Source organism: Loxodonta africana, chromosome 10 (genome assembly GCF_030014295.1).
Source record: "Loxodonta africana isolate mLoxAfr1 chromosome 10, mLoxAfr1.hap2, whole genome shotgun sequence".
In the NCBI taxonomy this organism is placed as follows: Eukaryota; Metazoa; Chordata; class Mammalia; order Proboscidea; family Elephantidae; genus Loxodonta; species Loxodonta africana.
Window position 1 is genome coordinate 22804362 of NC_087351.1, and position 26870 is coordinate 22831231.

The following is a 26870-nucleotide window of genomic DNA, read 5'->3' on the forward strand; positions in this document are numbered from 1 at the left end:
AAGCTTAAATGGGGATGAGGGGCCAGAGGTGAAGTAACAGGGGTGGGATAAATAAGGGCCTAGAAGTAGAAGCACAAAGCAGAGACAGGTGGCAATGAACATTCTCAGGTGGCTATACGCCTGGAGGAGTGGAAGCATGTAGAAAATCTAGCCATTTGCCCTGGTATACAGGAAGTGCTGAATACCGTTGTATGCTCCATATCATACCCTGTGAATGTGTCTCTCTCAAAATACAGGCTCTGGAAAGGGAAAGAAGATGTCCGTTTATTAACACTTCCAAGGCTTTCACTGGTAGCCTAGTGGTTAAGTGCTACTATGGCTGCTAACCAAAGGGCTGGCAGTTTAAATATGCCAGGCGCTCTTTGGAAACGCTACAGGGCAGTTCTACTCTGTCCTATAGGGTCCCTATGAGTCGGAATTGACTCGATGGCACTGGGTTAGGTGTTTTTTTGTTTGTTTTAGTGCCATTTGAATCACTGCGTGGTAGAGAAAATAGATGAAGAGGGACCTTGCCTCTTGAGGTTAATAGTTTCTAAGAATATAGCCCTTTTAGCTTGTAGAATGTCTCTAGCGTGTATTTGCCCATAATATTCATTTGGCCTTGTTACAGCCACATGTGTGTGTCCCTGTGTTTGCTTCTTAGATCCTACAGGTGATGATTGTGAGTTCCCATAGAATAGAAATCTCGGTATTTCTTTGCCTGCTATGCAGAGCCTAGCACAGCACCTTAAACATAGTGGAGGTTGAGAATGTTGATAGGAAACAGAGGAAGAGTTTGTGAATTGGAGGTGATCCTAGAAGTCGGGTCATCTGGCTCCTGTGTGTTCTAGACATACAGCCCCAGGACCAAAGAACTAAAGCAGTTTTCCCACACAGAAGGTGGCTAGTGTCCAGCAGGGAGAGAATAAGCTGTCCTTGGCCTCAGCCAGCATGATTTCTCTTCGTCTTAGCTGCTCACCTTACTGCGTAATCAGAAACATATGTGTTACTCCAGAAAGCCTTCCTGGAAATCGCTGGCCTCAAAAAGAGTTCAAGAGAATAAGGGCAAGTTTTGATGAGGGAGATCAGGAGGGCTCAGTAAAGAAGCAGGAAGAGCCTTCTAAACATCCAGAATTGCAGATTTGGAAACAGAGACAAAGCAGCCATCCAGAAAGAGACATTCAGAGATCTAGATCAAAAGCGGAGTTTATATGGCCCCTGGAACTAGCAAAATGTTAGTAGAAAATCGAGTCATAGGGAAGTTCTCGTTGGGAAGATACAGTTTATTACCTTGAATGAAACCTTGTAAATTTTTAGAATCTATCATTCAGTGAAATTATCGTCAAAGGAGAAGTTAAATGTGAGATACTCAGGCAGAGTCAACTTTCCAGGCTCCCTGGGGCACGTTAACTAGTTTGCAGATTAAGTATTGTTAAGGAACAGGCTTGGGAAAAATTTTTTTTTTTTTTTTAGCTTGGCCAAACTAGAACCTTGTATCATTAGACAGTAACTAACGTGCGCTGATAGCTCCAACGCCCCCAGGCCTGTGCTGAGTGTTGGCAGACAGGAGCCCAGCTCCAATTAGCCTTCCCTGCGACTCCAACCCAGCCGCAGACACACAGGAGGCAGTTATCAAGCCATGTAGTTCATCCATCCCATAGGTAGGTAATCACAAATTGAGACCACTGAGATTACCGTTTGGGTTTGTTTATAAAGGCCTCTTACCACAGCAGCCTCATTTTCCCCTTTCTCTGAAGTCTCATTATTCCTCCAGCATTCAAATTCACTCACAGGCAGGATCACTAAGGAAAACCTAGTATAAACAGATTATTCTTGTTAACTCCCGGGGTCCAGATACAGCTGTAACTTGCTGGCTGATAATTTTCCTCAGATCGTTTCTTATCAAAACATCATGCCACTTGTGAACATTGACTTCTTAATAAGAAAATTAAGTTGGTTTTAAAAATTGTTTTTAACTGAAAGGTAAATGGTGATTATAACATACATTTTAAATATTTAAATATAAAATTTTCTCTATGACCTCCTAACATGTCACACATTTGATAGACTTTTTCTGCCAAAGAATATTTTCCTCGTGAGCCCCAGGAAATCAGGCCATGAAGTTTAGTGGTGGAAATACGAATACTCATTCTAATAGCAGGGGGAGTACGAGGGCCAGGAAGGTGATGCAGAAGTGAGCAGACCAAGGGTACAGGCCCTGCTAAAGTGGACTGCTGTTCTCAGCTCTAGCCAAAAGTTGGCAGGCAAAAGAGTGATTCCAATCTTGGTGATCTTAGGTATGGGGGAGGGGTATTGCCAGGAGGAAAAAAAAGAAGACACAGGCTTAAAGCAATGGTGAGGCCATTCAGCAAAAAGAGAAAATAAAGACAGGAAGAGAAAAAAAGGCTTTGAAGGAATGCTAAGTTCATCTTTGAATGCACCAAGTTCATTTTGGTGGAAAAGTCCTACAGTCAGCTGGAACTGTGGGTCTGAACTTCAGGGGAGACCTCGGCTGGAGAAACCCAGAGATAAACAGACTTGGGAGTGATCATCTACTGTGGGTGGGTGAGATTTCCCAAGTGTGCATGCGGGAGTCTGTTGTGTGTGTGTGTGTGTTATGTGTATGCTGGGGAGAGTTAATAAGGATAGAGGAACATATACAAGGCCACAGAGCTGTGAAACAATATGACCTGGGTAAGGAGAGATAGGGGCCAGGGAAGCACTCACACGTGAAGAACATGCAACAGAAGCATATGTAAAGAAGACTGAGGTGGGGGTGGGGGTGGGTGGTCAGAAAGGCAGCAACAAGCAGAGAGGAAGCCAAGGGAGAAAGGAGTTTTGAGGAAGAGGAGAGCTGGCCGCATCTGGGTGCATCTCTAGAGTGAGGTCAGAAGACGTGCAGCCCACCTATGGGACATGCCTGTGAATTCCACTGGGGCCCCTGACCCATACAGATGTTATGATAGATTTTAGTGCTTTCGATTCTTGTAGCTCTAATGTCCACACGTTCCTTTTCCTTTTAGGTTGTTTTGCCACCTCACCTGGAGAAAATCCGAGACAGACTGGCTGAAAATATCCATGAGCTTTGGGGAATGAATAAAATAGAGCTTGGGTGGACTTTCGGCAAGGTATGTTGTTCATTGGCCCGGCTGCAGTGGAGGGCTGGATTGCCTTGTTACCTGGAAGAGTTCTTCAAAGACACAGATGTGTGTGAGAACCTCAGGAGCCAAAACCTGCTCCCTTCTCAGTACCATCTGTCTTAACTTTCACAGCATTCAGCAGCAGGCTCAGTTGCTAGCTGTAGTCAGGAACGCTGAGGAGGCCAGCTCGTCACAGACAGAACCAGGAGTCTATCTCCCTCTTACCGCCAAAGGCTGGTGTCCTTTGTTTTGGGGGCTGTGGGTTCCAGTCACTCCACAGGGCCTCCTTCAGAACACTCTGGTGTCCCATCCCCTTCAGAGAGAGCTGTTCTCCCTGCATGGGTGGTGAAGAGGTGATTCATTGCTTTGAATCAGGCATTGTTTAATATGGTTTTCAGACATAATATGGTTCACTAAGATTAATGGGCACTCAAAGGCGGTTAGGGAATCTCTTCCACTAGAAAGCATTTCTCAAAGAGGATGTAAATTGACTTTGCTCTGTGATTTGTGTAAGGTCAGGTTTAAAGGCAGCTGGATAGGTAAGTTCTGAAGCTTCCCATCACCTTGACACTCAAATTATGCACAGTCCAGATTAGTTACTGAAAGGATCCCTGCACTCTAACATGGACTGAATTATGTCCCCCCCAAAAATGTGTGTTATCATTTTGGCTGGGCCATGATTTCCGGTATTGTGTGATTTTCCCATATGTTGTAAATACTGCCTCTGTGATGTTAATGAGGGAGGATAGGTGGCAGTTGTGTTAGTGAGGCAGGACTCAGTCTAGGAGATTGGGTTGTGTCTTGAGGGAATCTCTTGAGATTTAAAATAAAGAAGTGAGCAGAGAGACAAGGAGACCTCATACCACCAAGAAAACAGTGCCAGGGGCAGAGACTGTCCTTTGGGCCCGGGGTCTCTGCACAGAGAAGCTTCTAGTCTGGGGGAAGACTGATGAGAAGGCCGACAGAGAGAGAAAGGCTTCCCCTCGAGCTGACACCCTGAATTTGGACTTTTAGCCTACTTTACTGTGAAGAAATACATTTTTCTTTGTTAAAGCCATCCACTTACGGTATTTCTATTATAGCAGCACTGGATGACTAAGACATATGGCTACTGTATAAACGTTCTCCTTATATGTGACCAGCTGTGTATGAGAGCTGTGTGGACTCATAACACCAAAGAGCTCTCCTTTAGGGAACTTACTACAAGGGCAGCTTCATCTTTATTTCTACCTCATTTGACAGTATGCCTTATGAGGGTGGGGACTTTGTCTATCCGGGCTCACCAATGAATTTTTAATATCTAGCTCAGAGCCTACCACATAATAGACTGAATAAATGAATGAATTAGCTAGTGTCTAGACTAGCAGTGTCCACTATGATAACCACTGGCCACACATGGCTATGGAACACTCAAAATGAATTGAGATGAGCTGTAAATGTAAAACACCCACCAGAATTTGAAGACTTAGTATGAAAAAAAAAGTAAAATAGCTCATAATTTTTATATTGATTACATGTTTAAAGAATATTTTGGATATATTAGGTTAAATAAAATACATAAAAATTAATTTCTTTTGTGTTTTTTTGCCTTGTTTAAAGTGGCTTCTAGAAAAATTGAAATGACAAAGGTGGTTCCCGTTTGTGGGTCGCATTGTATTTCTGTTGGTTAGCTCTGGTCCCAATCCTGTGGTCTTTTATGTTCAGGAGCATTGTGGTGATATGGATTTTGGACAAGCAGAAGCATGGCTACCACGTGTAAAATTGCTTCTCTGGGAAAGTATGTTCTGAATGCAAACACTTGACTGAAAACAAATCCCTAGAGCGTGGGCCCTGGGGAACTTGAGGACTGTATGTATTGTTTACTGGAGAGAAGATTGTCTGTTTGTCTATCAGCAAATAGCTATCTTTGTCTTGCCTGATATGGATGGCCTGGGCCATATTTCAATGTGTGTCTTCTATTTTGTTTTCCAAGGCAGTGCCAGCTGTCAAAATTTCAATTATATCCTTTCTTATGTTGTCACCTAGACGCGGGATGACAATAAAAGACAACACCCCTGCCTTGTGGAGTTTTCAAAGCTACCTGAAACAGAGAAGAATTATAACCTGCAAATGTCAACTGAAACCCTAAAGTGAGTGTTTAATTGGGTTGAGTTTAGACTAAGCAGTAAGTGAATGATTAGTGTGTTGTAACTAAACTGCAAAAGTAGGTCTCTGGCCCGGAAAACAGGGATGGTGATTATTCATGTCACAAAAGGATTTATCATAATGAATGACGGATCCACCATTATTATTTAGTGCATGTATTTCTTTAGAGACCATTTACTTTTTGCCAGGGACAAGGAAAAGGCAGGAGGCAGGAGAAAAAGAAGAGAAACTTAGAATCAAAGAGCCAAATGCCTCTTGCAGCTCAAATCAGGAAAAGAAGACAAAGCATTTCAAAAAAAAAAAAAAGCAATGGGAAACATGATTTGACCACTAACGTTCAATTTTACAACACCTTTTAGCTGCTTCATGATCCTACCCGTGGTTAAAAGCCTATTTCAGACCCTAAATTTTATAGCCCAGGTTGGAATCTCCCATCTTGAATTCCTTTTGTGTTCATTGCCTGTTCTGTACAATACCCTCTCTGCTTTGTATTTCTGTTCTCTGGTTGTCAGTGCAGAACATTTCAACATTGTAGTTTGGTTGGTATAATAATTCTCTGTAATGGTACCTTGTCCCATAGGCTCACATATGAGATGTCTTCAATTACATTGATGCTCTCGAGGGTAGAGCTTTGGAACCTTATGATGGCAATCAAGCACAGCTCAAGGCAGACACGTGGCAAACAGTAAATACTTACTGGCTTACAGATTTAATACTAGAATCGTATCTGTTCCACAGAAGCAGGATGCAATCCAAACACAAGTTTATAAACTGGAAAATCTCTTCAAGAGGGACTGTTAATGAACGTTCTGTTTTGTAGTTTTACATTTGCTGTCAAACCCTGGTGGCATAGTGGTTAAGGGTTCAACTGCTAACAGATAGATTGGCAATTCGAATCCACCAGACGCTACTTGGAAACCCTATGAGGCAGTTCTACTCTGTCCTATAGGGTCGCTATGAGCCAGAATTGACAGCAACTGGTTTGGTTTTTTTGGTTGGTCACCTAAATCAGACACTGGGAAGCTATGGCCCACAGGCCAATCTCACCAGCTAGCTGATTTTGTAAAGTTTTATTGGAACACAGCCAAGCTCATTGGTTTAGTTATTTTCCATGGCTGCTTTCATTCTACAACAGCACGGTTGAGTAGCTGTAACCAAGATGTACGGTCTGCAGAGCCTAAAATGTTTACTACCGGCCCTTTACAGAAAGTTTGCCGACCCCTGGTCTAAATGAATGCCTATTGCCTCTGAAGCGGATTAGGGTTCTTGTGATCCTTTATCTTGCAGTAGATCCTAGTCCTGTCCCTTTGTTATGTCACAGAACCCTCCTGGCCCTGGGATGCCACATCGCTCATGCTAATCCAGCTGCTGAGGAAGATCTCAAGAAAGTGAAACTGCCCAAAAAGTAAGTGATTTCTTAAATGACTCCAGGCATCAATGCTTCAGCCTGGATTTTTACACTGAGAGATTGGGGGAGCATGTACAAAACCTGAAAATGCAGATGACAGCCTCAGATATCCCCGAGGACCAGTTTAGGGTGGCTCCCAGTTACTTAGGTTGCACTAAAACCCCCAAATAGGAACTTGCTGAAATAGAAGTATTTCAGGGTATTCCCTGTTTTTGCCCTTTTTGCCTAGGCTTTGCACTATTTTGTTCGTTTTGAGCAGAGCCCTCAGATGGGAGCACCGTCTTTGATCTATAGGAATAACAGTTGGTGCCAAAGCCTGAAAATGGTCAGTAGCCACAGCATAGATTCACTCCTCTGGCATTAGGCCAGCCTTATAAATCCTTTGTGGAAATGATGTCTCTGCCCATATTTAATGTGGCACCTATATGTGCATGTGTCCTGCGCCCCCTCCAACCCCCCACGTTCATACAGTCACCTGTTACTGCACATTCAGACTTGCTCAGACATGCTCAGAGGCACACTGAGCACCTGCTGGCTTGTTCACACTCTCCCTCTCTCGCGTGCTCCAGCCTTGGGTGCACAGCCATTCACACACAAGTGTCATAATTACTTAGGAGCCCACAGCAGTGCCAACTTGAATCAAATGCTTATCTTCCCCTTCTTCCCTGTTCATCTCCCAAGCTGCCAAGCTCCACTCTCAGATGCACTCACAGTGCTGTGAGAAGCACATCTGAGAGGCAGCAGCTGGAAGAACAGACTGCTGGCGAGGCTGCTTGGTCCTGTGCTTGAGAGCCCATGCTGGTATTGCTCAAGATCAGACCTCTTAAGCCCTGAGAAAGGTGGATGAGGGGCAGTGTCTTAGGCCTACAATGAGTTCTGCATATCACGCTGCTCAGAGGTTCCTAGGTGGAATGAGCCCTGGCCTGAGTCATCACATTTAGGCTCTGGCCCTGCTGTGGGCAGTCAGTGGCCCTGTGACCATGGGCATCTCTGGACTCACCTTCCTGTGTGGCTGTGCTGAGCTGCCTGTGAGTAGCAGCTGTTCTTCTGAGATTCACCCCTACATGTACCCCGGTCCTCTACACACACACAGTGTATATACCTGGACTCCTACTAAGCTTTTCCACATCTTCCCATTATGTCCCCGGCCCCAAAAGAGATTGGAGGCTGTGACTCCTAGCCTGCACAGCTCATCACTGAGGTCCCTGCAAGCTCACAAATTCTCCGATGTCATGATTATTCTGCAATTCCAAAAGTAGAGCTTTAGCTTCCTAAGACTGAGTGATCATTCAACGTTGATCTTATAAGAAACCGTTTGGCTCAAGGTCCTGTCCTTGCCAATCTGGGTACCATTTTTGTGTTTTGAAGTGGGACAAAGGAGCTTCAGGCAATGTTGTGGCACTGTGAATGTGCCCATCATTGGTCGGGCACATAAGTGGCTATCTTAGAAATAGGGAGAGATTTGCCCTGTCCACCTATTTTGGCAAGAAGGGTGGTTGATTAGGGGCTTCATCTATGTTCTTGAAATATAACCAAGATCTCCATTTCACCAAAGTGTGAGAACTGTAGGCTCATCTACCTAGTGCCCTTACCGTGTGCCGTTGGTCTACAATCTGGACTGGGAGAGTCGTAACAGATCTGTTCAGAATATATAATTTTCCCATCTACTTACAGCTACATGATGTCCAATGGCTATAAACCAGCCCCTTTGGATTTGTCTGACGTGAAGCTGTCACCTCCGCAAGAAATTTTAGTGGATAAGCTTGCAGAGAATGCTCATAACGTTTGGGCAAAAGACAGACTAAAACAAGGATGGACCTACGGCATTCAACAGGTGAGGGGTGCTGGGTCGGGCATGCTGCAAAAGGTAGGAAGTGTGGTCATCCATCACAATGCCATTTTGCTTTGGTGGATGTGAGATTGGAAGATGGAGGTTGCCCTTGTACTCTGTCCCTCACACCTCAGTGCATTCATTATTTATTGAATCCTGGGACTGGACGAAATTTCTGATGGTCACACTGACATTGACTCTAGGCACAATTCCAATTTTGCAGAAATGGTTAGACATACCTTTCCCTTGGTTAGTCTGACCCACTTATCATACGTGCCACCCTACACACATGCCCGCTCTACCTATATGTAATCTCATTCTCTGTCTTGCTGCCTGCATCATGGACGGGCGTGCTGTCATGCCACTCACCCAGGCCAAGCTAAGGCTCACACAAATCGGTGTCACAAGGCAGCAGTATTTCTGGGATGGTCCAAGTATCTGCCAGTGAAAGTGAAAAGGAAGGAAAGCTAGCCGGGGAGGGGGGAAACCAGCCTTTTCTCTGGATTTCTCTGTGCCCCCTTCCTTCAGCCCATGAGGCTGAGGATCCCTGGGCAGAGCTCGTGGCCTGAGTAGGAGGTAGCCCAAGAGCCAGGACACAACAAGGACTTAGGCAGAGTTTGGGGCTTAACCATCTAGCACACCTTTTTCCTCAAAATGCTTCTCCCGTCTCTAGCCACCAATGCTAGCGGTAGTTTCAGGGAGGTTCAGGGTTAGCTGTATACACATTTATTATCACACCTGAGCTTCCGAACCTGGGCTTGTCTGGCAGCCAGAAAGTCTACAACTATGGAAACTATGGCACAGAGGAGGCAGATGACTCAAAACACAGCCTGTGATGACTTACCACTGCAATTGTCATTATTGTCTTCTTGGCCCCCCTAAGAAACTGAGAAGGACTCTCATAGGAATGTGTCCACTGCAATGATCTGGACATTGGCTCTGCCACCTTTTGTGATGTTTCTCTCTGGAGACCTGTTAAGAGGCTGTTGAGGAGGCTGTAATAATTTAAATCCTGGTGTGATCTTCCACAGGGGAATACTTACCCAAATCCCTATCTGCCTTGCCTTGGGAATGGAGGCCTCTAACCAATTTTTATGCTACTTCATTTTATTCACAGGCCAACATTATTAAAATGTGTTTTTGAATGCTAGCTTTGAACATTAGGAACAATTTTTCCATTTATACTCATTTAATCCTGAAGAGAAGTAGCAAATATGTACATTGCTGAATATCAAGGCATTTGAGGGAAAAGCTAACACTGATATGAGCCGGCCAGAAAGCAGGACAGTTGCTGGGGATATGTGAGTGGAATGAGCTATTGTAAAGCTAAAAAGACTTTTCTCGCCACCTCTTTTCTCTGGCCTCACGCAGGATTTGAAGAACAAAAGAAATCCCCGTCTGGTGCCATATGCGTTACTGGACGAGCGTACCAAGAAGTCAAACAGGGACAGCCTCCGTGAAGCTGTTCGAACGTTTGTTGGTTATGGGTATAACATTGAGCCATCAGACCAAGAACTAGGTAATGAGTTGAGATTGTTCATTCTGGCCTCAATGTACTGAATAGGTCATCTTCTAGGGAAATGCTAACCTTAAGTAGGTCTAATTTGTCCCGTTAGAAATGGTATTCATGGTGAAGAACACTACAAGACTAACTGGTATATTTCTGATAAAATGGGGACCATGTTTGATATACAACATTGTCCAATTGACAGATGTTTCTATGACAAATGCTTTTGTGACCCAGTGCCACAAGGATTAAGTTACTCTCCAGGGTAGCTAAGTCTTCTTGGAATACCTGATCACAAAACCAAGTCACCATTATTTTTCTTATTTTCCAGGTAATCTGATTTCCAAAGAAAATTCTAGCATTGATTAAAATCACCAACTTACAATTGATAAACATACCATTGTCATCTCACAACCCAGGAGGTTACCATAGGCCACTGGGGCAGTACTACGTAATGGTCGAGGGGATGGCTTTGGAGTAAGACAGACGTGGGTTCAGATCCTGGTTTCTCAGTTTATTGGCTCTGTGACCTTTGATCAAGTAATTTAACCATCCAACCCTCAGTTTCCTCATCTGTGAAATGGGGACAATATTGCTGACCTCACGGTTGCTGTGAGGAAAAACTGAGATATATGGTGTCTAAAGGATCGCCTACAGAGAAATCACTTAGTAAATGGTACTTGTATTTTTATTTTTATGATGTGCTGTGATGATGATAATCCAAAAAACCAAATCTGCTGCTATCGAGTCAATTCCAATTCATAGCAACTCTGTAGGACAGAGTAGAACTGCCCCATAGGGTTTCCAAGACTATAAATCTTTATGGAAGCAGATTGTTACATCTTCCTCTCATGGAGTGACTAGTGGGTTTGAACCACTGGCCTTTCAGTTAGCAGCTGAGTTTAACCACTGCACTACCAGGGCTTCTATAATGATGATAATGAGTGTTATATTATGAACAGAATGCTATATTGGAGAGTAGGAGACCTGTGGTCAGTATGTGTTGTCAAACTCCATTCTACTGAGGAAATTCTTCTCTTTTTCCTCCTGCACCCTTTCCTCCCCTTTCTTCTCACAACAGCTGACCCAACGGTGGAGAAAGTCAGCATAGACAAGATCCGGTTTTTCCGGGTAGAGCGGTCTTACGCAGTGCGATCTGGAAAGTGGTACTTTGAATTTGAGGTGGTGACTGGAGGAGACATGCGGGTCGGCTGGGCCAGACCAGGCTGCCGGCCTGACATTGAACTGGGGGCCGATGACCAAGCCTTTGTATTTGAAGGCAGCAGGGTGAGTCTGGATATTGTCCACACATTCTCAGTCCAAGGTTTTCTTCTCCAGACCTTTCCCAGGAAGCTAGAAGCACTAAGTATCTGGATCTGTGGTTTCAAAAGTGAGTGGCCACCATACTGGCTAATTTTGACCATTGTATGAACATCTCCTAGTAAGTGTTGCTTTGCTCTGGTAACGACAAGGGTTACATGACCAAGTCCTTTATATAGTCATCTCCGTATCTGCTCTTACACCTAATTCATTACCTCTACTCTGGAGGCAGTTCATAGAACACCATACAGCCAGTATGTGGTGAAATCTTACCACTTTGCCCAAGAGGGAATTCTGCTTTGTGTCATAGCAGACTAGCAGTCAGGAGACCCAGGCTACCTGTTCAGATGAGCCTTGTGTGTCTCAGTTCCTTCTTCTATAAGGTAGACCCCTCCTCCCTGTCTGTTATCCTTGGTAGACAGGTGAGTGCCCTGTAGAAATCACGTTCTACTGCCAGTTAGGAGAAATTGCTGATGTGGTCATTGCTCCAGCTGAAGAGGGAACTTGTAGGACCGCCCATGTGGCTAAGCCCTGAAGTCTTCTTTTCTAGGGCCAGCGTTGGCATCAAGGGAGTGGCTATTTTGGACGTACCTGGCAGCCAGGAGATGTGGTTGGATGTATGATTAACCTGGATGATGCTTCAATGATCTTCACACTGAATGGGGAGCTGCTGATCACAAACAAAGGCTCTGAACTTGCCTTCGCGGACTACGAGGTTGAGAATGGTAAATCTACTACCCTCCACCATCCCAAATGTGTGGGGTTACAGGAAAATCCAGGGACAGCTGGCTGAGCTCTTCTCCTTCCTTATTTATTGCCCTTTGCATATTTGAAAGTCTAAAGGTGAAGATTAGCCCTTATACTATGATTTCTGAAGAATTAAGACAAATAATAGTGATAATTGCTATCTCTCTCTCTCTCTCTCCCCATTGCTATCGAGTCAATTCTGACTCATAGCCACCTTATGGACAGACTACAACTGTCCCATAGGGTTGCCAAAGAGCGCCTGGTGAATTTGAACTGCCGACCTTTTGGTTAGCAGCCAAACTCTTAACCACTACGCCACTAAGATTTCCAATAGTTGGTATATGCAGCATAAATATGTTCTAAAATTACAGACAGATTTACCAGTAAGCTCTCCTGTAATCCCCTCCCCTGCACTTAGCATTTTAGGGTTTCCCAGGATTACAAAAGAAATGCTAATTGTGTATGGACTAATGTCCTCAGCAGGACCAGAAGATCAGTGAATTTAAGAAGTATCCTTTTATTCTAATTTGAATTGTCCATCTGCATGTTCGTCTAATTGAACTTGATGCTTTGATTGAACTTATTGAAACATGAAAGTTTGACTTAGCTGTTCCCCTTGAATGAAATACAATTTACTTTGAAATTCAAGCACATTTGTGAAATCCAAGCCCAATGGTACTTACTAATGGCCATGAGTAGACCGAAATCAAGGCAGTGCAGCTACACAAAAAAGCAATTGGTGCTTACTATTTCCTGCCTATGCAACTATGTTATCTACACAAGTTTGTTGCGTGGCATCGAGAGAGTCTTCAGTTAACCTCTCTGGGCTTCACTTTCTTCACCTCTACCAGAGAATAAGAGGATAGATGATGTAAGTGCCCATGTCCTTCCCAGATACAAAATTTGATGTCGCTGACTTAGTACTCACTCTGCACACACCCCGTTGCTCAGTGCCATACCACTTTCTGCTGCTTCATTCAAGCTGAGGAGGAGGCAGAGTGGTTGAGAGGAAACAAGGCAGCTCTGGATCCAAAGACCTGGGCTCTCCTTCTGAGTTTGACCACTCATGTCTTCTTGGGCTGGCCTCATTTAACCTCTTTGGGCCTCATTTCAGCTTCTGTAAATGATCAGGGCTCCTTCTAGCTCTCAGTTTCTAGGACTTTACAAAAAGAAACAATTTCCCCCTAGAAACGTGAAAGATATAACCTCATAGGCAAGAGCAGCACAGAAATATGAATGTGTATGTATAACATAAAGATTATTTACAGAGTGGCTTTCGTATTACGAATCACTTTCACACTTTCGCAGACACCTATTATCTGCAACCTGCACTTCCAACTGTAGCTTCAAAGAGCTCTAAAGATTTTTTTAAGAGCCAGATAGTTGGGAAAATAGAAAGGTTGCTAGTCAATGTATTTTCCCAGAAAGACAGGATGACTAAAGCCAGATGGAGTCATTATTTAATGTCTTCTGAAAAAGGTTTAAAGTCAGATTTTTGAAGAAAGAATTCAGTTTGGGGAGACAAGTGGAACAGATGTCCCCAGCAGAAACAATGGCTCGTGTAGTAGTTCAGGGGCAAAGGAGAGGAAATTATGTAGGTGGACATCAGAGCAGTATGAAAGAACCGTCTCCTGATACTGCTTTTGGGAAGCAATATTTAGCAAGTATCCACCACATTCTTATGTTTTTGGAGAAGTACAGCCAGAATGCTCCTTAGAAGCAAGGATGGTGAGACTACGTCTCACATACTTTGGACATGATATCGGGAGGGATCAGTCCCTGGAGAAGGACATCATGCTTGGTAAAGTAGAGGGTCAGCAAAAAAGAGGAAGACCCTCAACGAGATGGATTGACACAGCGGCTGCAACAATGGGCTGAAGTATAACAACAATTGTGAGGATGGCACAGGACCAGGCAGTGTTTCGTTCTGTTATACGTGGGGTCCCTGTGAGTTGGAACCTAACACCAACAACATCCACCATGTACAGTGTTCTCTTCTTTAGGCCAGAAGGAACACAAAGAACTAGAAGATGCAGGCTTATCCCCAAGGAAGGTGCTCGCTGGTGAAAAAAGTCCAAAGACCTGGGTCCTTTTTCTGGCTCTACAATTCTGTAACCTGGGGCAGTTACTTACTTGTGAGTCTTTGGCTCACCTGTAAAAAGGAGATAAGACTCTTGTATGTTGTGCAGTTATGAGAACTTTGTGAAGTCCATAGCCCAGCTCCTCAAGGTGTGGACCACTTGTTAGGGACACAGACTCTCAGAGCCCACGCCAGACCTGCTGAAACAGACTCCATTCTAACAAGATACTCGAGCTATTTTTCTGCACTTTAGTGCTGGAGAAGCAGTAGTCTAAAGGATATACAAATGCCAAGTATTATCAGTATTAAGGAGCTCATTTTCTAGTTATAGAAATATGATGAAAATTCAAAAAGTTAACTAACAATGCAAAGCAATAAGTTATAAATGGTAAATGACTAATACAGAGTGAAAATTCTCTAAGAGTAGGGTTTAAGCTGGACGTTAGAGAATAGAAGGTGGCCACTGGCTAAGGAGAAGGGTATTCCCATCATGTCGTGTGACTAGAGTAATGGCGTAGACTTGGGAAACTGCACAGTAGTGTGAAGCAATTTGATGAAAGATTTGCGTAGGGCATTTATGGGAGATGAAGCTGGAAAGGCAGATAAGGTGCAGCTTATAGCTTCGAATACCAAGGCTGAGCCCTTTTATTCAAGAAACTTTTATTGTCTACTCTGGACCAAGTACACTTGGACTTCACTCTCTAGGAAATGGAGGGCTGCTAAAGAGTTTGAGCAGTGGGTTTCTATAAAGGAGAGAAGGGAAGTGTTTTCAGATAACCGTGGTTTTAGAGATCATCTCTGTTGCAATGAAAGAAATAGTTCATAGGTCTTTTGTGTACAGAGACATAATTTGAACTTCAGAATAACAAAGTCTATTATTAGGAAGCCATTTGGTAATAGAATTGTACTATATGTGTTAACACATTTAATAACACAGAGACAAGATAATTGGAAGGTTCTTTCCGTTCTATCATGGCTCCGGAGTTGGTGGAGGGGCAGCTGAAAAGAAGTCAGCGTGCCATTCTCTGATAACAATAGCCCAGAGCCCAGAATAAACATATAGCCTCTCTCTGCTCTCTGCATAAAGTGGAAAGAGTAAACAGTTCTTGCCTTGAGCTGTTAGGAAAAGCATCTATTGAAAATACAACATTTTATGCACTGTAGCCCCCCATAAAGTAAAATCTCCTATCTGGTCATATTCTTATTACCAGCTTGCCAGCCTTGATTCAGGCCATTAGCCCAGTGGGAGTTGCTCTGTGCAGGGATGTCTTTAACCCTTTAGGGGAAGGAAGGGGGCAGACATTAGAATTCATGGCTGTTTTTTCTTTATGTTATTTGTAAGTTCTTATCTCTGTCCTCTAAGGCATCACAGATGATCTGCTCTTATCTACCTCATTAGAATTTTTTCTAATCCTTGTTCCTACCTTTATCCCTGGCCTGAACCATCGTAGCTCTCAATGTTGTCACTAAAGGCACCTGGAACCTCAAAAGCCTCCAAGGTGAACATTCGCCATTAGCGTTCTCATTTATTCGGTTTGACAGAAAGGAAGATAAAATCGGGAACATCCTGCTAGACCTCAGAATGTGACATCTAGAAGAGACTGGGGGTTGGTCTCCCATGCTGCCTCTCTGCCTGGTGCTCCTCTGAGGGCCTGCCTGCCTCCTGCTCCAGCTGTGTGTTTGTAGGGACAGTCTCCCAGGCTGTTCCTGCCCCCTGGCCTGTCGAGCTTTAATAGGTCCCCGGACTCAGCTGGCAGTTCTTCACCAGGCAGCAGGTAAAACTTATTTGCAGGAAGTGTCACTGCCATCTGTCCACAAAGACATTGGCACCAAGGGTCCCTTTGTCATTCTCTCTTCAGATGGGTGGTGTACTTCAGAAAGTGGCTGTGGCTGGGGAGCACAGCCTCTTGCTTCCTGTGTTTTCTATAAGGCTGGTGGACATCTCACTGATGTCCCTGAGCTCCATCTTCATGAAGCTGAGCTGGAAATGAAATAAATGAGTGAAACACATGCTGCAGGATTGAGACTCTCAGAAACACCCCAGGAATGGTCTGAGGCAGCCATCTAGCCACTTTACCCAGAGATCTGTTTTTTCATTGGTAGTACTGGTATGGAGTCCCTGAGTGGGGTAAATGGTTAACACACTCAGCTGCTAACCAAGAGGTTGGAGGTTTAAGTCCAACCTCAGAAGAAAGGCCTGTTGATCTCCTTTCAAACAACCAGCCACTGAAAATCCAGTGGGGAGCACAGTTCTACTCTGTCACACATGGAGTCGCCATGAGTAGAGTTGACTTGATGGCAACTGGTAGTGATTCTCTCATGTCTTTCTTCAGTTTGAAATGGATTGAAAATGAATCCATTGTTAGTATTTTCTGGAAAACTGGTTTCCTTCCAAGTTCTTGAGTTATAAAAAGATGACTTGCCTGGTATCCTCCGTCCTAATCACAAAGCTAGTGTGAGGCTTTGTGATGCAATGTTTATCAGGACCTGGGGTCTTCTACAAAATGTAAATACGTGTGTTCTTGCTATTGCTTTCCTGAGACTGGAAATCTACTTACGGACATCTTGGTTTAGAACGATGCCATTTTCAGATGTTCGCCTCAAACTTCTTCGAAGATATCAGTCAGCATAATTGCATCTATTGGCTGCACCTAGGGAAGGGGGATATTTCTTTTTCCCTTTTATTTTTCTGTAGTCTTAGTTCTTCAGTCTCCTTTGAGATACAAGTCAGTTGAGTTGTTGCAAAAGTGTAAAACCTTGTTTATGAGAGGCAATGCTCGCGGTAATGCCACTCCACCTTACTGAAGGAATCCTCTTATCCAGATCGACTCTAGGGAGCTCTGTGGCCACCAGTGTACAGGTAGCCCTTTTCCTCTAAGGGACCTGGAGTGCTTTGTTGTTATGGGTCTCCACTTCCCCACTCTGGAGGCAAAGTGGTCAAATTATATGACACATAGGGAAATCATTTGAAGGTGAAGGAATAGTCAGTCACCAAGCAAGTCAGTGTCAATAAGAATTAGAAAACAGTCATCCTGGCCTCAGTCCCCATTGCTTGCTTGGACAGACCTTGAGCAAGTTACTCAACTTTTGAAAGCTCAGTTTTCTCATCTGTAAAATGGGCACAATAATGAGATAAATCTGTACAGCACTAAACCCAGTGCCTGGCACTTAGCAAGTACTTGATAAATATAACATTGCAAAGAATGGGAATTCCAGAACACTTAATTTTGCTCGTGAAGAACATTTACATAGATCAAGAGCCAGTTGTTCAGACAGAACAAGGGGATACTGATTGGTTTAAAGTCAGGAAAGGTGCAAGTCAGAGTTGTAGTCTTTCACCATACCTATTTAATCTGTATGCTGAACAAATAATCCAAGAAGCTGGACTATATGAAGAAGAACAGGGCATCAGGATTGGAGGAAGACTCATTAACAACCTGTGTTATGCAGATGACACAACCTTGCTTGCTGAAAGTGAAGAGGACTTGAAGCACTTACTAATGAAGATCAAAGACCACAGCCTTCAGTATGGATTGCATCTCAACATAAAGAAAACAAAAATCCTCACAACTGGACCAATGAGCAACATCATGATAAACGAAGAATGAAGTTGTCAAGGATTTCATTTGACTTGGATCCACAATCAACAGCCATGGAAGCAGCAGTCAAGAAATCAAAAGACGCGTTGCATTGGGTAAATCTGCCGCAAAGGACCTCTTTGAAGTGTTGAAGAGCAAAGACGTCGCCTCGAAGACTAAGGTGCGCCTGGCCCAAGCCATGGTATTTTCAATCGCATCATATGCATGTGAAAGCTGGACAATGAATAAGGAAGACCGAAGAATCGACGCCTTAGAATTGTGGTGCTGGTGAAGAATGTTGAATATACCACGGACTGCCAAAAGAACAAACAAATCTGTCTTAGAAGTATAGCCAGAATGCTCCTTAGAGGCAAGGATGGCGAGACTGTGTCTTACATACTTTGGATGTGTTGTCAGGAGGGATGAGTCCCTGGAGAAGGACATCATGCTTGGCAGAGTACAGGGTCAGCGGAAAAGAGGAAGACCCTCAACAAGGTGGATTGATACAGTGGCTGCAACAGTGAGCTCAAGCGTAACAATGATTTTAAGGATGGCACAGGACCGGGCAGTGCTTCCTTCTGTTGTGCGTAGGGTCGCTATGAGTCGGAATCGACTCAACTGCACCTAACGACAACAACTTTGGTTTATCATGTTGTTGTTGTTTCCCGTACCTTTATCTATCTATCATGCAGAGTTATAAAACTACGTGATGTTCTAATATCTCAAGTGAAGAAATTGTAGAAATGGAGAGATCATTAGCTCCTACCTCTTAGCTGGGTGAAGAGAGCAGATTATGTGTGCCCAGAAATCAAATGTTCTTCCCTGAGAGAAAAGTGCTAGAGCCTTAGGGGGATTCATCTTGTCTCTTGGTCCTTTCTGGGCTTTCTCTTCTGCTGGTTTACAGGGCTGCCCCAGCTGTACCCACTCAGCCCCCGGAAGGTCCCCACCACTCTCCCTCCCCTTGCTTTCTCTGCATGACTTGGGTTGCTATGCCTTCGTTCTCCTGCAGTGCTCAGCTATTCCCTGCATGGAGGACTTCTGGCCCCCTAAAGGATAGCACTTTACCCTGTAATGAGTTCAGTCCTCTGCCCTGGGACATGACACCCCCGATAGCAGTCATGCCCTCTCTTGCATGCTGATTGACAGCTGGTCTGTGAGTAACGGGCTCACCAGCCCTTCTCATGACCCTGGTCAATTCCTCAGTTTTATCCTCAGGAAAGTGATGCTCTTCTGCTAATAGCTTAGGATGCTGAGGAGCCCACATTCCTTAGAGAAAAGGGTTTCAAGCAGATATCACCGTTCTTCCTTGTGTGTGTATCTTACCTTGTTAGTGAGGCTGTGACTAGGAAGCTATTCATATGTTCCGAGGCTAAAGTTGTCATTATGGCTGGTTCCTACTCAGGCTTTTAAACCTGCTATTCGCTTCTTCCACCACCCAAGTTAATGGAGAAGAAAGGAAAAGAAAGATGTTGTTTAGATGCCTTCTTCTCCGCCCACGTCAAGGTTGGAATGCTTCATGATCATGGCTCCGAGAGGAAGCTTCTGTAGTGATGGTTATCTGGGTTAGGTTGCCCTCCCTTAGCAGAAGCCAGAATGCCATCTTGGGAGGAGTGGGGTTGGTTTATAGCACAACTTTCTGTATTCCATCCATCGTCCCCATTTCTATAAGCTCCTTGGGATTGGGACAGTTACTTCTCCCTTCATATCTTCTCATGGCACATGTAGAGCCCTCTGTCCCCAATGTGGGGCACAAGAAATTTTACTGATGAGCAATCCTTATTCTACACTGTATCCAGATTTCCAAAGGCTCATTATTTTCACATCTCTTTGTGTAGAATTGAGATGGCATCATCTCTCACAGTCCCTAGCACAAAAGTGCCAGAAGCACAACAGTGCATAGGATGTTACGAGTGAGAACTTGTCCAATTAGCCAGTCCATCTATCTTCCGAGGGGCAGGGCCACCTGTCTACTGTCCATCCTTGGTGGCCCTGAGAGGAGACATTTTGTAGGAACATCACCCTCATTCTTCTAAAATAACTTCAAAGTGCTTTCATATTTCGAAATAGTGTTAGAAGCATCTGGAGTCCCTGGGTGATGCAAACAATGAACAAGCTGCGCTACTAACAGAAAGGTTGGAGGTTTTAGTCTACCCAGAGGTACCTCGGAAGAAAGACCTGGCAGTCTACTTCAGAGGAATCAACATCGGAAGACTTAGGGAGCACAGTTCTACTCTGACACACGTGGTGTTGCTGTGAGTCAGAAGCGACTTGATGGCAACTGCCCCTCACCCCTCTGCCATGTGCTGAAGGAGCTCATCACTTCTGAAAGTAGCCAACTTTTTTTGTGAAGGATTTCCTTTTCCCTTATATGGCTTCTTATTTAAATAGAAGCTCCATAGCCTAAATAAAAGGTTATAACATTCATTCTAGGAAGAATGTATTTTGGTCTTAGACCTTATGAAGGAAAGCAGTTGCTGTTCATTGTAAATTTTCCCAAAATTTCCCCTTAAGTTAACACTCCTGTCCCAGGAGTGGCACCAGTTTTCTTTGTGGTGAGCTCAGACCTCTGCCTTAACGACTGGACAAGGAGCAGTTCGTCCCTTCTAAGCATTCTAGGCAGCCTCAGCTGCCTTCCAGCCTCCTGCCTGCCTTCCACATCCTCCCAAACTCAAGATAATTAGTGCTTTCCCTGCTTTGCCAATGTGTTGGCCCACAATTATGATTTATAAATAGCCCACAAGTAAGAACGCCAGAGAGTTTCAACTCCTGCTTTGGTCTGTTCTGAATGGTAGTTTTTAAAATATGATCAGAATACAGAAGCGAGCTTGGAGGAACAAGAGCTGTAGGAGGGAAGAGAAGAATTTTCTTCTCTTCCTACGTGTAACTCTCCTTTCTGCTTAGGTGGGAAGGGGAATGGTAGACTAGGAGCGTGGGAGTTAGTAAATTGTATTTTGTAGAAGAAGGGGAGCGTAGCGCTAGCATTTAAAAACTTGTTAGAATCTCTCAAAACTGGAAGGAGCCACAAAGATGTGGAGGAACTTTAGATGCATACTGCCAAGTGAAAGAAGGCAGCCTGAAAAAGTTCCATATTTTAAGATTCCAACTTAGATTTTAGAAATGGCGAAACTATAGAGGAAGGGAAAACGTTGATGGTTTCCAGGGGTTTGGGGATGGGGAAAAGGATGACTAGGTAGAGCACAGGGAATTGGATTTTTAGGGTAGTGAACTGTTCTGTATGATGCTGAAATGGTAGACATGTGAAATTATGTGTTTGTCAAAACCCATAGAACTGCACAAAACATAGAACCCACAACCCACTGCCATCAAGTTGATGCCAACTCGTAGTGACCCTATAGGACAGAGTAGAACTGCCTCACAGGATCTCCAAGGCTGTAAATCTTCGTGGAGGTAGACTGTCATATCTTTCTCCCAAAGAGTGGCTGGTGAGTTCGAACTGCTGACGTTTCAGTTAGCAGCTGAGCTCTTAACCACAGTGCCACCAGGGCTCCACAACACATAGAGTGAACCCTAATGTAAACTATGGACTTTAGTTAATAATAATGTATCAGTATTGGTTCATCAATTGTAAAAAATGTGCCACTTGAATACAAGATGTTACTAATCTCTAAGATACCACTGTTGGTCTCTACTTATCTGGAGCAATAGAGAAAGAAGGAAACCAAAGATGCAATAGAGAAAGAAGGAGACCAGAGACGCAATAGAGAAAGAAGGAAAACAAAGACTCAAAGAAGAAACTAGTCTGCAGGACTGATAATTTACACAAACCATGGCTTCATCTACCCTGAGACCAGAAGAGCTAGATGGTGCCCAGCTCCCTCTACTGACTGTTTTGACCGGAGACACAATAGATGGTCAGAAAGGATTGGGAAAATTCTTAAAAAAAGGACAGACTTACTGGACTGGTTGAAACTAGATGAACCCCGAGACTATTGCCCTGAGATACACTTTAAACGTTGAACTGAAACCACTCCCGGAGGTCACCTTTCAGCTAAATGACAGACTGTCTCATGAAATAAACAATATCACACTTGAGAACTGTGCTCCTGTTTAAAAAATCAGCTATGTAAGACCAAACAGTCAACAGTTACCCTAAAGCAAAGATGAGAAGGTAAGAAGGGGCAGGGAAACTAGATTAATGGAAACAAAACAACCAGAATGGTAATATGAGACTGTTAATACATTGTGAAAAATGTAACCATGTCACATTTTGTACAGAAATTGTTAAAAGGGAACCTAATTTGCTATGTAAACTTTTACCAAAAACACAATTTTTTTTTTAAAGATGTTACTAATAGAAGAAACTGTTCAGAGAAGAGAGGGGTATATAGAAATTCTCTGTACTTTCTGCCCAATTTTACTTTCAACCTAAACCTGCTTTATGAAATAGTTTCGTTAAAAAACAAAAATAGAAGGACCACTGGACTGCTTTAGACCATCATTCTCATTTCACTGGTGAAAACACCAAGGCCCAGAAAAGCTAGGCAGTTTGCACAAAGTCAGTCTTTATGGTTTTTGTTTTGTTTTTTGATAGTTAAAATTTCTCAGGCCTAATATAAATTTTAATTAAGATAAACCGAAAAAACCAAACCTGGCACCATCCAGATGATTCCTACTCATAGCAACCCTATAGGACAGAGTAGAACTGCCCCACAGGGTTTCCAAGGAGCGCCTGGTAGATTCGAACTGCCGACCTTTTGGTTAACAGCCTGAGCTCTTAACCACTGCATCACCAGGGCTCCTTAGTTAAGATATACATAAGGAATTTCACATTTTTTTTCTCTCATTACTTTACTTTGACATTTGATATTTATTTACATCTTAAAAATAACCACAGTTGGATGACTCCTTTTTTCTAAAATGATTTTGATCCAAGCTCATGTTTCTTTCCCATATACCAAGGGCAGTGATCGGCTCCATTTCCGGGTAGCCTCCTGTTGTTGAGTTTATGTGCCAGGAAGAGTGGCAAAGGGCTGTGGCTCATCTTTCCTTCTGTGGCTCAGAGCTCTTATGGAAATGAAGGTTCAGCTTCCTCACAGTGTCCTAGAGTGGTACCTGCTGGCTGAAGCAGGGCTCCCTTTGACCCTTCTGCAGGCTTTGTGCCCATCTGTTCTCTGGGGCTGTCTCAGATTGGCCGCATGAACCTTGGGACAGATGCCAGCACCTTCAAGTATTACACCATGTGCGGCCTCCAAGAGGGCTTTGAGCCTTTTGCTGTCAACATGAACCGAGATGTTGCGATGTGGTTCAGCAAGCGCCTCCCAACATTTGTCAACGTGCCAAAGGATCATCCACACATAGAGGTAACGTTACACACCGGAGGTGGCTCTGGCAAGGCAGGTGGGTCAAAGCACTAAGCTTCCGCTAATTCTCCTGTCAACAGGCAGCTGCTTACCTAAGTCCACGGCCCAGCTGCTGCCCAGCCACTTCTCCACTGCCCTCAGAGCTGTAACTGCAGGCACCTTGCTTGGGGCAGCTCAGTTGCATCTTGCAGGGGACAATGACTTTGGAGAGAGACCCCCAAGCCCTTTGGGCTACTGTGTTTTCTCCAGACCTTCTTAAGTTGCTATTGTAATACCAATATAGTAGCCAGAGACTTTCAGTGTTCTTTAAAAAAAATTTCAGCACATATGCTCAGGACTGTATTTCCTGAGCGTGATTCTTATCTTTTCATAATGTGCTGTGTTTTCAGCCCTGTTTAATTTCTTTGGTGCCATTTCCAAGATGTTAGGCAGAAGTGTGCAGGACTTGATCATGAAGCTCCCACCTTGTAGAAGGAGCTGAGAAGAGCCCAGGGTGTAAGGAGCCTGGTTTCGATTCTGATTCTCCATCTACTTGCCTCTGCTTTGCCCAAGCTCACCATGGACTTTTCGGGGGGGTGGATGGGGCTGGTGGAAAGCCAAACAAATCGGCTCCACTGAACCATTAGTTAGACTAGATTCAGCACTTGTTTCCACCTGACTATAAGTTTCTGTAATTCACCCTCCAGCCTGAATTCTACAAGCTCATGATCCCTAACTTTCCTCCCACCCCAAGCCTTCAATAGCACAGACTGTGATTGCCCCGAGTCCCCCCTGACCAGTACTTTAGAAAGGTGGCTCTGAAACTTTTGGAGGTCATGAGCCCTTTGACAAACTGATGAAATGGAGTTGCCCTCCGCTTAGAAAAATGTACAAACTATACAAAAATATTTAAGCATACTCATGGACCCCAGAGTAAGAACCATTGTCTAGAGAACAGGGGAAATGGCCAGATTGTAAGAAAATTCTTACTGTACGTCTCAGTTTACTTCCTCTGCCACTCACTGCCCCCTCCCCCCCCAATTTCAAAAATCCAGTTTTGATCTCTCCTCCTCCCACACCCCTGCAATGCTTGTGCACTGGTACAGCGACTTCCCTGGTGCTAAATGGAGACCCTGGAAGCCTCAGCCCTTGGACTCTGACTGTGTGGCAGAGATGGGAAATAATCTGGTTATTCTCATGCCCGTTACAAGGAAAACCTTTGGAAAGTTTTTTTCTTTTGCCACCTCCCCCTGTCTAGTGTACTTGTTCAGCTATAACAGAAATTCCACAGGCAGGTGGCTTTAACAAACAGAAATTTATTTTCTCACAGTTTAGGAGGCTAGAAGTCCAAATTCAGGGTATTGGCTCTAGGGAAAGCTTTTTCTCTTGGTTGGCTCTGGGATAAGGTCCTGTCCCTCTTCAGCTTCTGTTCCTCAGTTCCTTGGTGATCTTCATGTGGCGTGTATCTTCCCCTCCATTAGTGCTTGCTCCTCTGTGCCTGATCTGCTCTTTTTATATCCTAAAGGTGATTGGCTTAAAACACATCCTACGCTGATATGGTCTTAACATAACAAAGGAGATCCTCTATTCCCAAATGGGATGACACCCATAAGTATAGGGGTTTAGGATTTATAACTCACTTTTGGGGGGGACACAATTCAATCCATAACACCCCCTAACCTGACAGATCAGCCTCTGTGGACACTGCACTCCATCACCCAGATACCACTCCCCAGTCTGGCACCTATTTTCCACCCTTGAACTTGAAAAAAAAAACCCGGTGGGTACGTTTTCAAACCTCCAGTGTCCCCAGCTAGAAGCAGATCTGTTATTTCCTCTAGTGCAGGGTCCGAGTGGTGATAAGAATAATAGTCTTGGTTCTCCCTGGTGACAACTCATTTTGAGAGTTCACAGAATGCCCTGTCGCACATTATGTCAATGAGGGAGAGGGACAGGGTCAAGGTCAGGCCCTCAGGTGTATCAGGATAAGGACAGGTGGTGTTTCCAGGTCATGAGGATTGACGGCACCATGGACAGCCCACCATGCCTCAAGGTGTCCCACAAGACGTTCGGCACACAGAACAGCAGCGCCGGCATGATCTACTGCCGCCTGAGCATGCCCGTGGAGTGCCACTCCTCCTTCAGCCACATCCCCTGCCTGGACAGTGATGCTTTCCAGAAAAGGTGAGGGCGCAGCCGCCCCTCTCAGAGGGGCTCCTGTGCCTGCTGCAGGGTTGGCTTTTTGTGTGTTTTTACTCCACCTCAGCGTGAGAACTCAGTGCATAGGTTCTACCTGCTTCAGTCAGATAGAGGAATGAGGATGTGGGCGTGGGTGTGTGTATAGTCCCTTAATTATGTAGTAAACGGAGCCCTGGTGGCACAGTGGTTTAAGAGTTCAGCTGCTAACCAAAAAGGTCAGTGTCATGAAATGAATTATGTCCCCCCAAAAATGTGTCACTTGGGCTGGGCCACGATTCCCAGTATTGAGTGATTTTCCTATATGTTGTAAATCCTGCCTCTGTAATGTTAATGAAGGAGGATGGATGGCAGTTGTGTTAGTGAGGCAGGACTCAACCTACAGAATTGGATTGTGTCTTGAGGCAATGTCTTGAGATTTAAAAGAAAGAAGTGAGCAGAGAGACAGGGGGACCTCATGCTACCAAGAAAACAGCACCAGGAGCAGAGCGTGTCCTTTGGACCCAGGGTCCCTGGGCCTGAGAAGCTCCTCAACTAGGGGAAGATTGAGGACGAGGACCTTTCTCCAGAGCTGACAGAAAGAGAAAGCCTTCCCTTGGAGCGGACGCCCTGAATTTAGACTTTTAGCCTACCTTACTGTGAAGAAATAAACTTTTCTTTGTTAGAGCCATCCACTTGTATTTCTGCTGTAGCAGCACTAGATAACGAAGGCAGTCAGAGTTCGAATTCACCGGCCTCTCCTTGGAAACCCTATGGGGCAGTTCTGCTCTGTCCTACAGGGTTGCTGAGTTGCAATTGACTTGACAGCAGCAGGTATGTAGTGAACAATCAGGCAAATGGAGTCACATCTGGTGAAAAAGTTTCTACTCTTCATGAGTTCCCGAGCTCCTAACCTGCTTGCCACCCACGATGCTTGTGTTTTTGGAGTAAAATAAATGTGAATGCATGTGAGTGTGCAGTCATTGCTTTCCCATGAAGTTAGAAGTTTCTAGAGGCAAATGCTGCCTTCTTTGCATGATTATGGGCGATGTCCCACCCAGCAGTCATGCAAATCATGAGGCATGTGAAGTCTTCCTTCCTGATACGGATTACATTCTCTGTTGTCCTTTGATGTCGGTTTTTAATGACTGAGGTGTGTCTTCCTGTCTGGAGCTGTCTTGTCTGGATTTCCTCTAGAGTCTCACTATCTAAGCTTTTAAAACAAGCACAGCTGGTTGGGAAAACAGAATAATCTATTCATAGGCATCCCTACCTATATTTTTACACTCTCTCCCCATCCTCCAACTCTGATCTGTCATCTTAGCTGAGGGACTAGAGTTGGAAAGTCACAGCCTTGCCTTATGGTAGCAGCTTACAAACGAACAAGTCCCAGAACTAGTTGGACTCACTCATGTCTAGGAAATATCCAGCTTCATTAAAACCAAACCAAAAAGCAAACCAGTTGCCGTTGAGTCTATTCCAACCCGTAGTGACCCTATAGGACAGAGTAGAACTGCCCCATAGGGTTTCCAAGGAGTGGCTGGTGGATTCAAACTGCCTGCCAACTTCTTGGTTAGCAGCCAAATGCTTTACCGCTGGTGCCACCATGTCTCCTTGATCATTAAATGTAGATCAGTTGTCTGTCAGAACTGTGGATTCT

At 44.4% G+C, this 26870-nt stretch overlaps 1 protein-coding gene across 1 annotated transcript in view; it reads left to right on the top strand.

Moving 5' to 3' along the window:
- Positions 1 to 26870, top strand: part of RYR3 (ryanodine receptor 3) — a 446068-nt gene that overhangs the window by 193548 nt on the left and 225650 nt on the right. The window contains exons 23-31 of the mRNA XM_064291963.1: positions 3003 to 3107; positions 5145 to 5248; positions 6586 to 6669; positions 8347 to 8506; positions 9875 to 10022; positions 11092 to 11297; positions 11881 to 12055; positions 22848 to 23056; positions 25044 to 25219. Coding sequence (XP_064148033.1) covers positions 3003 to 3107; positions 5145 to 5248; positions 6586 to 6669; positions 8347 to 8506; positions 9875 to 10022; positions 11092 to 11297; positions 11881 to 12055; positions 22848 to 23056; positions 25044 to 25219 — 1367 coding nt within the window. The remainder of the gene's footprint in view (positions 1 to 3002; positions 3108 to 5144; positions 5249 to 6585; positions 6670 to 8346; positions 8507 to 9874; positions 10023 to 11091; positions 11298 to 11880; positions 12056 to 22847; positions 23057 to 25043; positions 25220 to 26870) is intronic.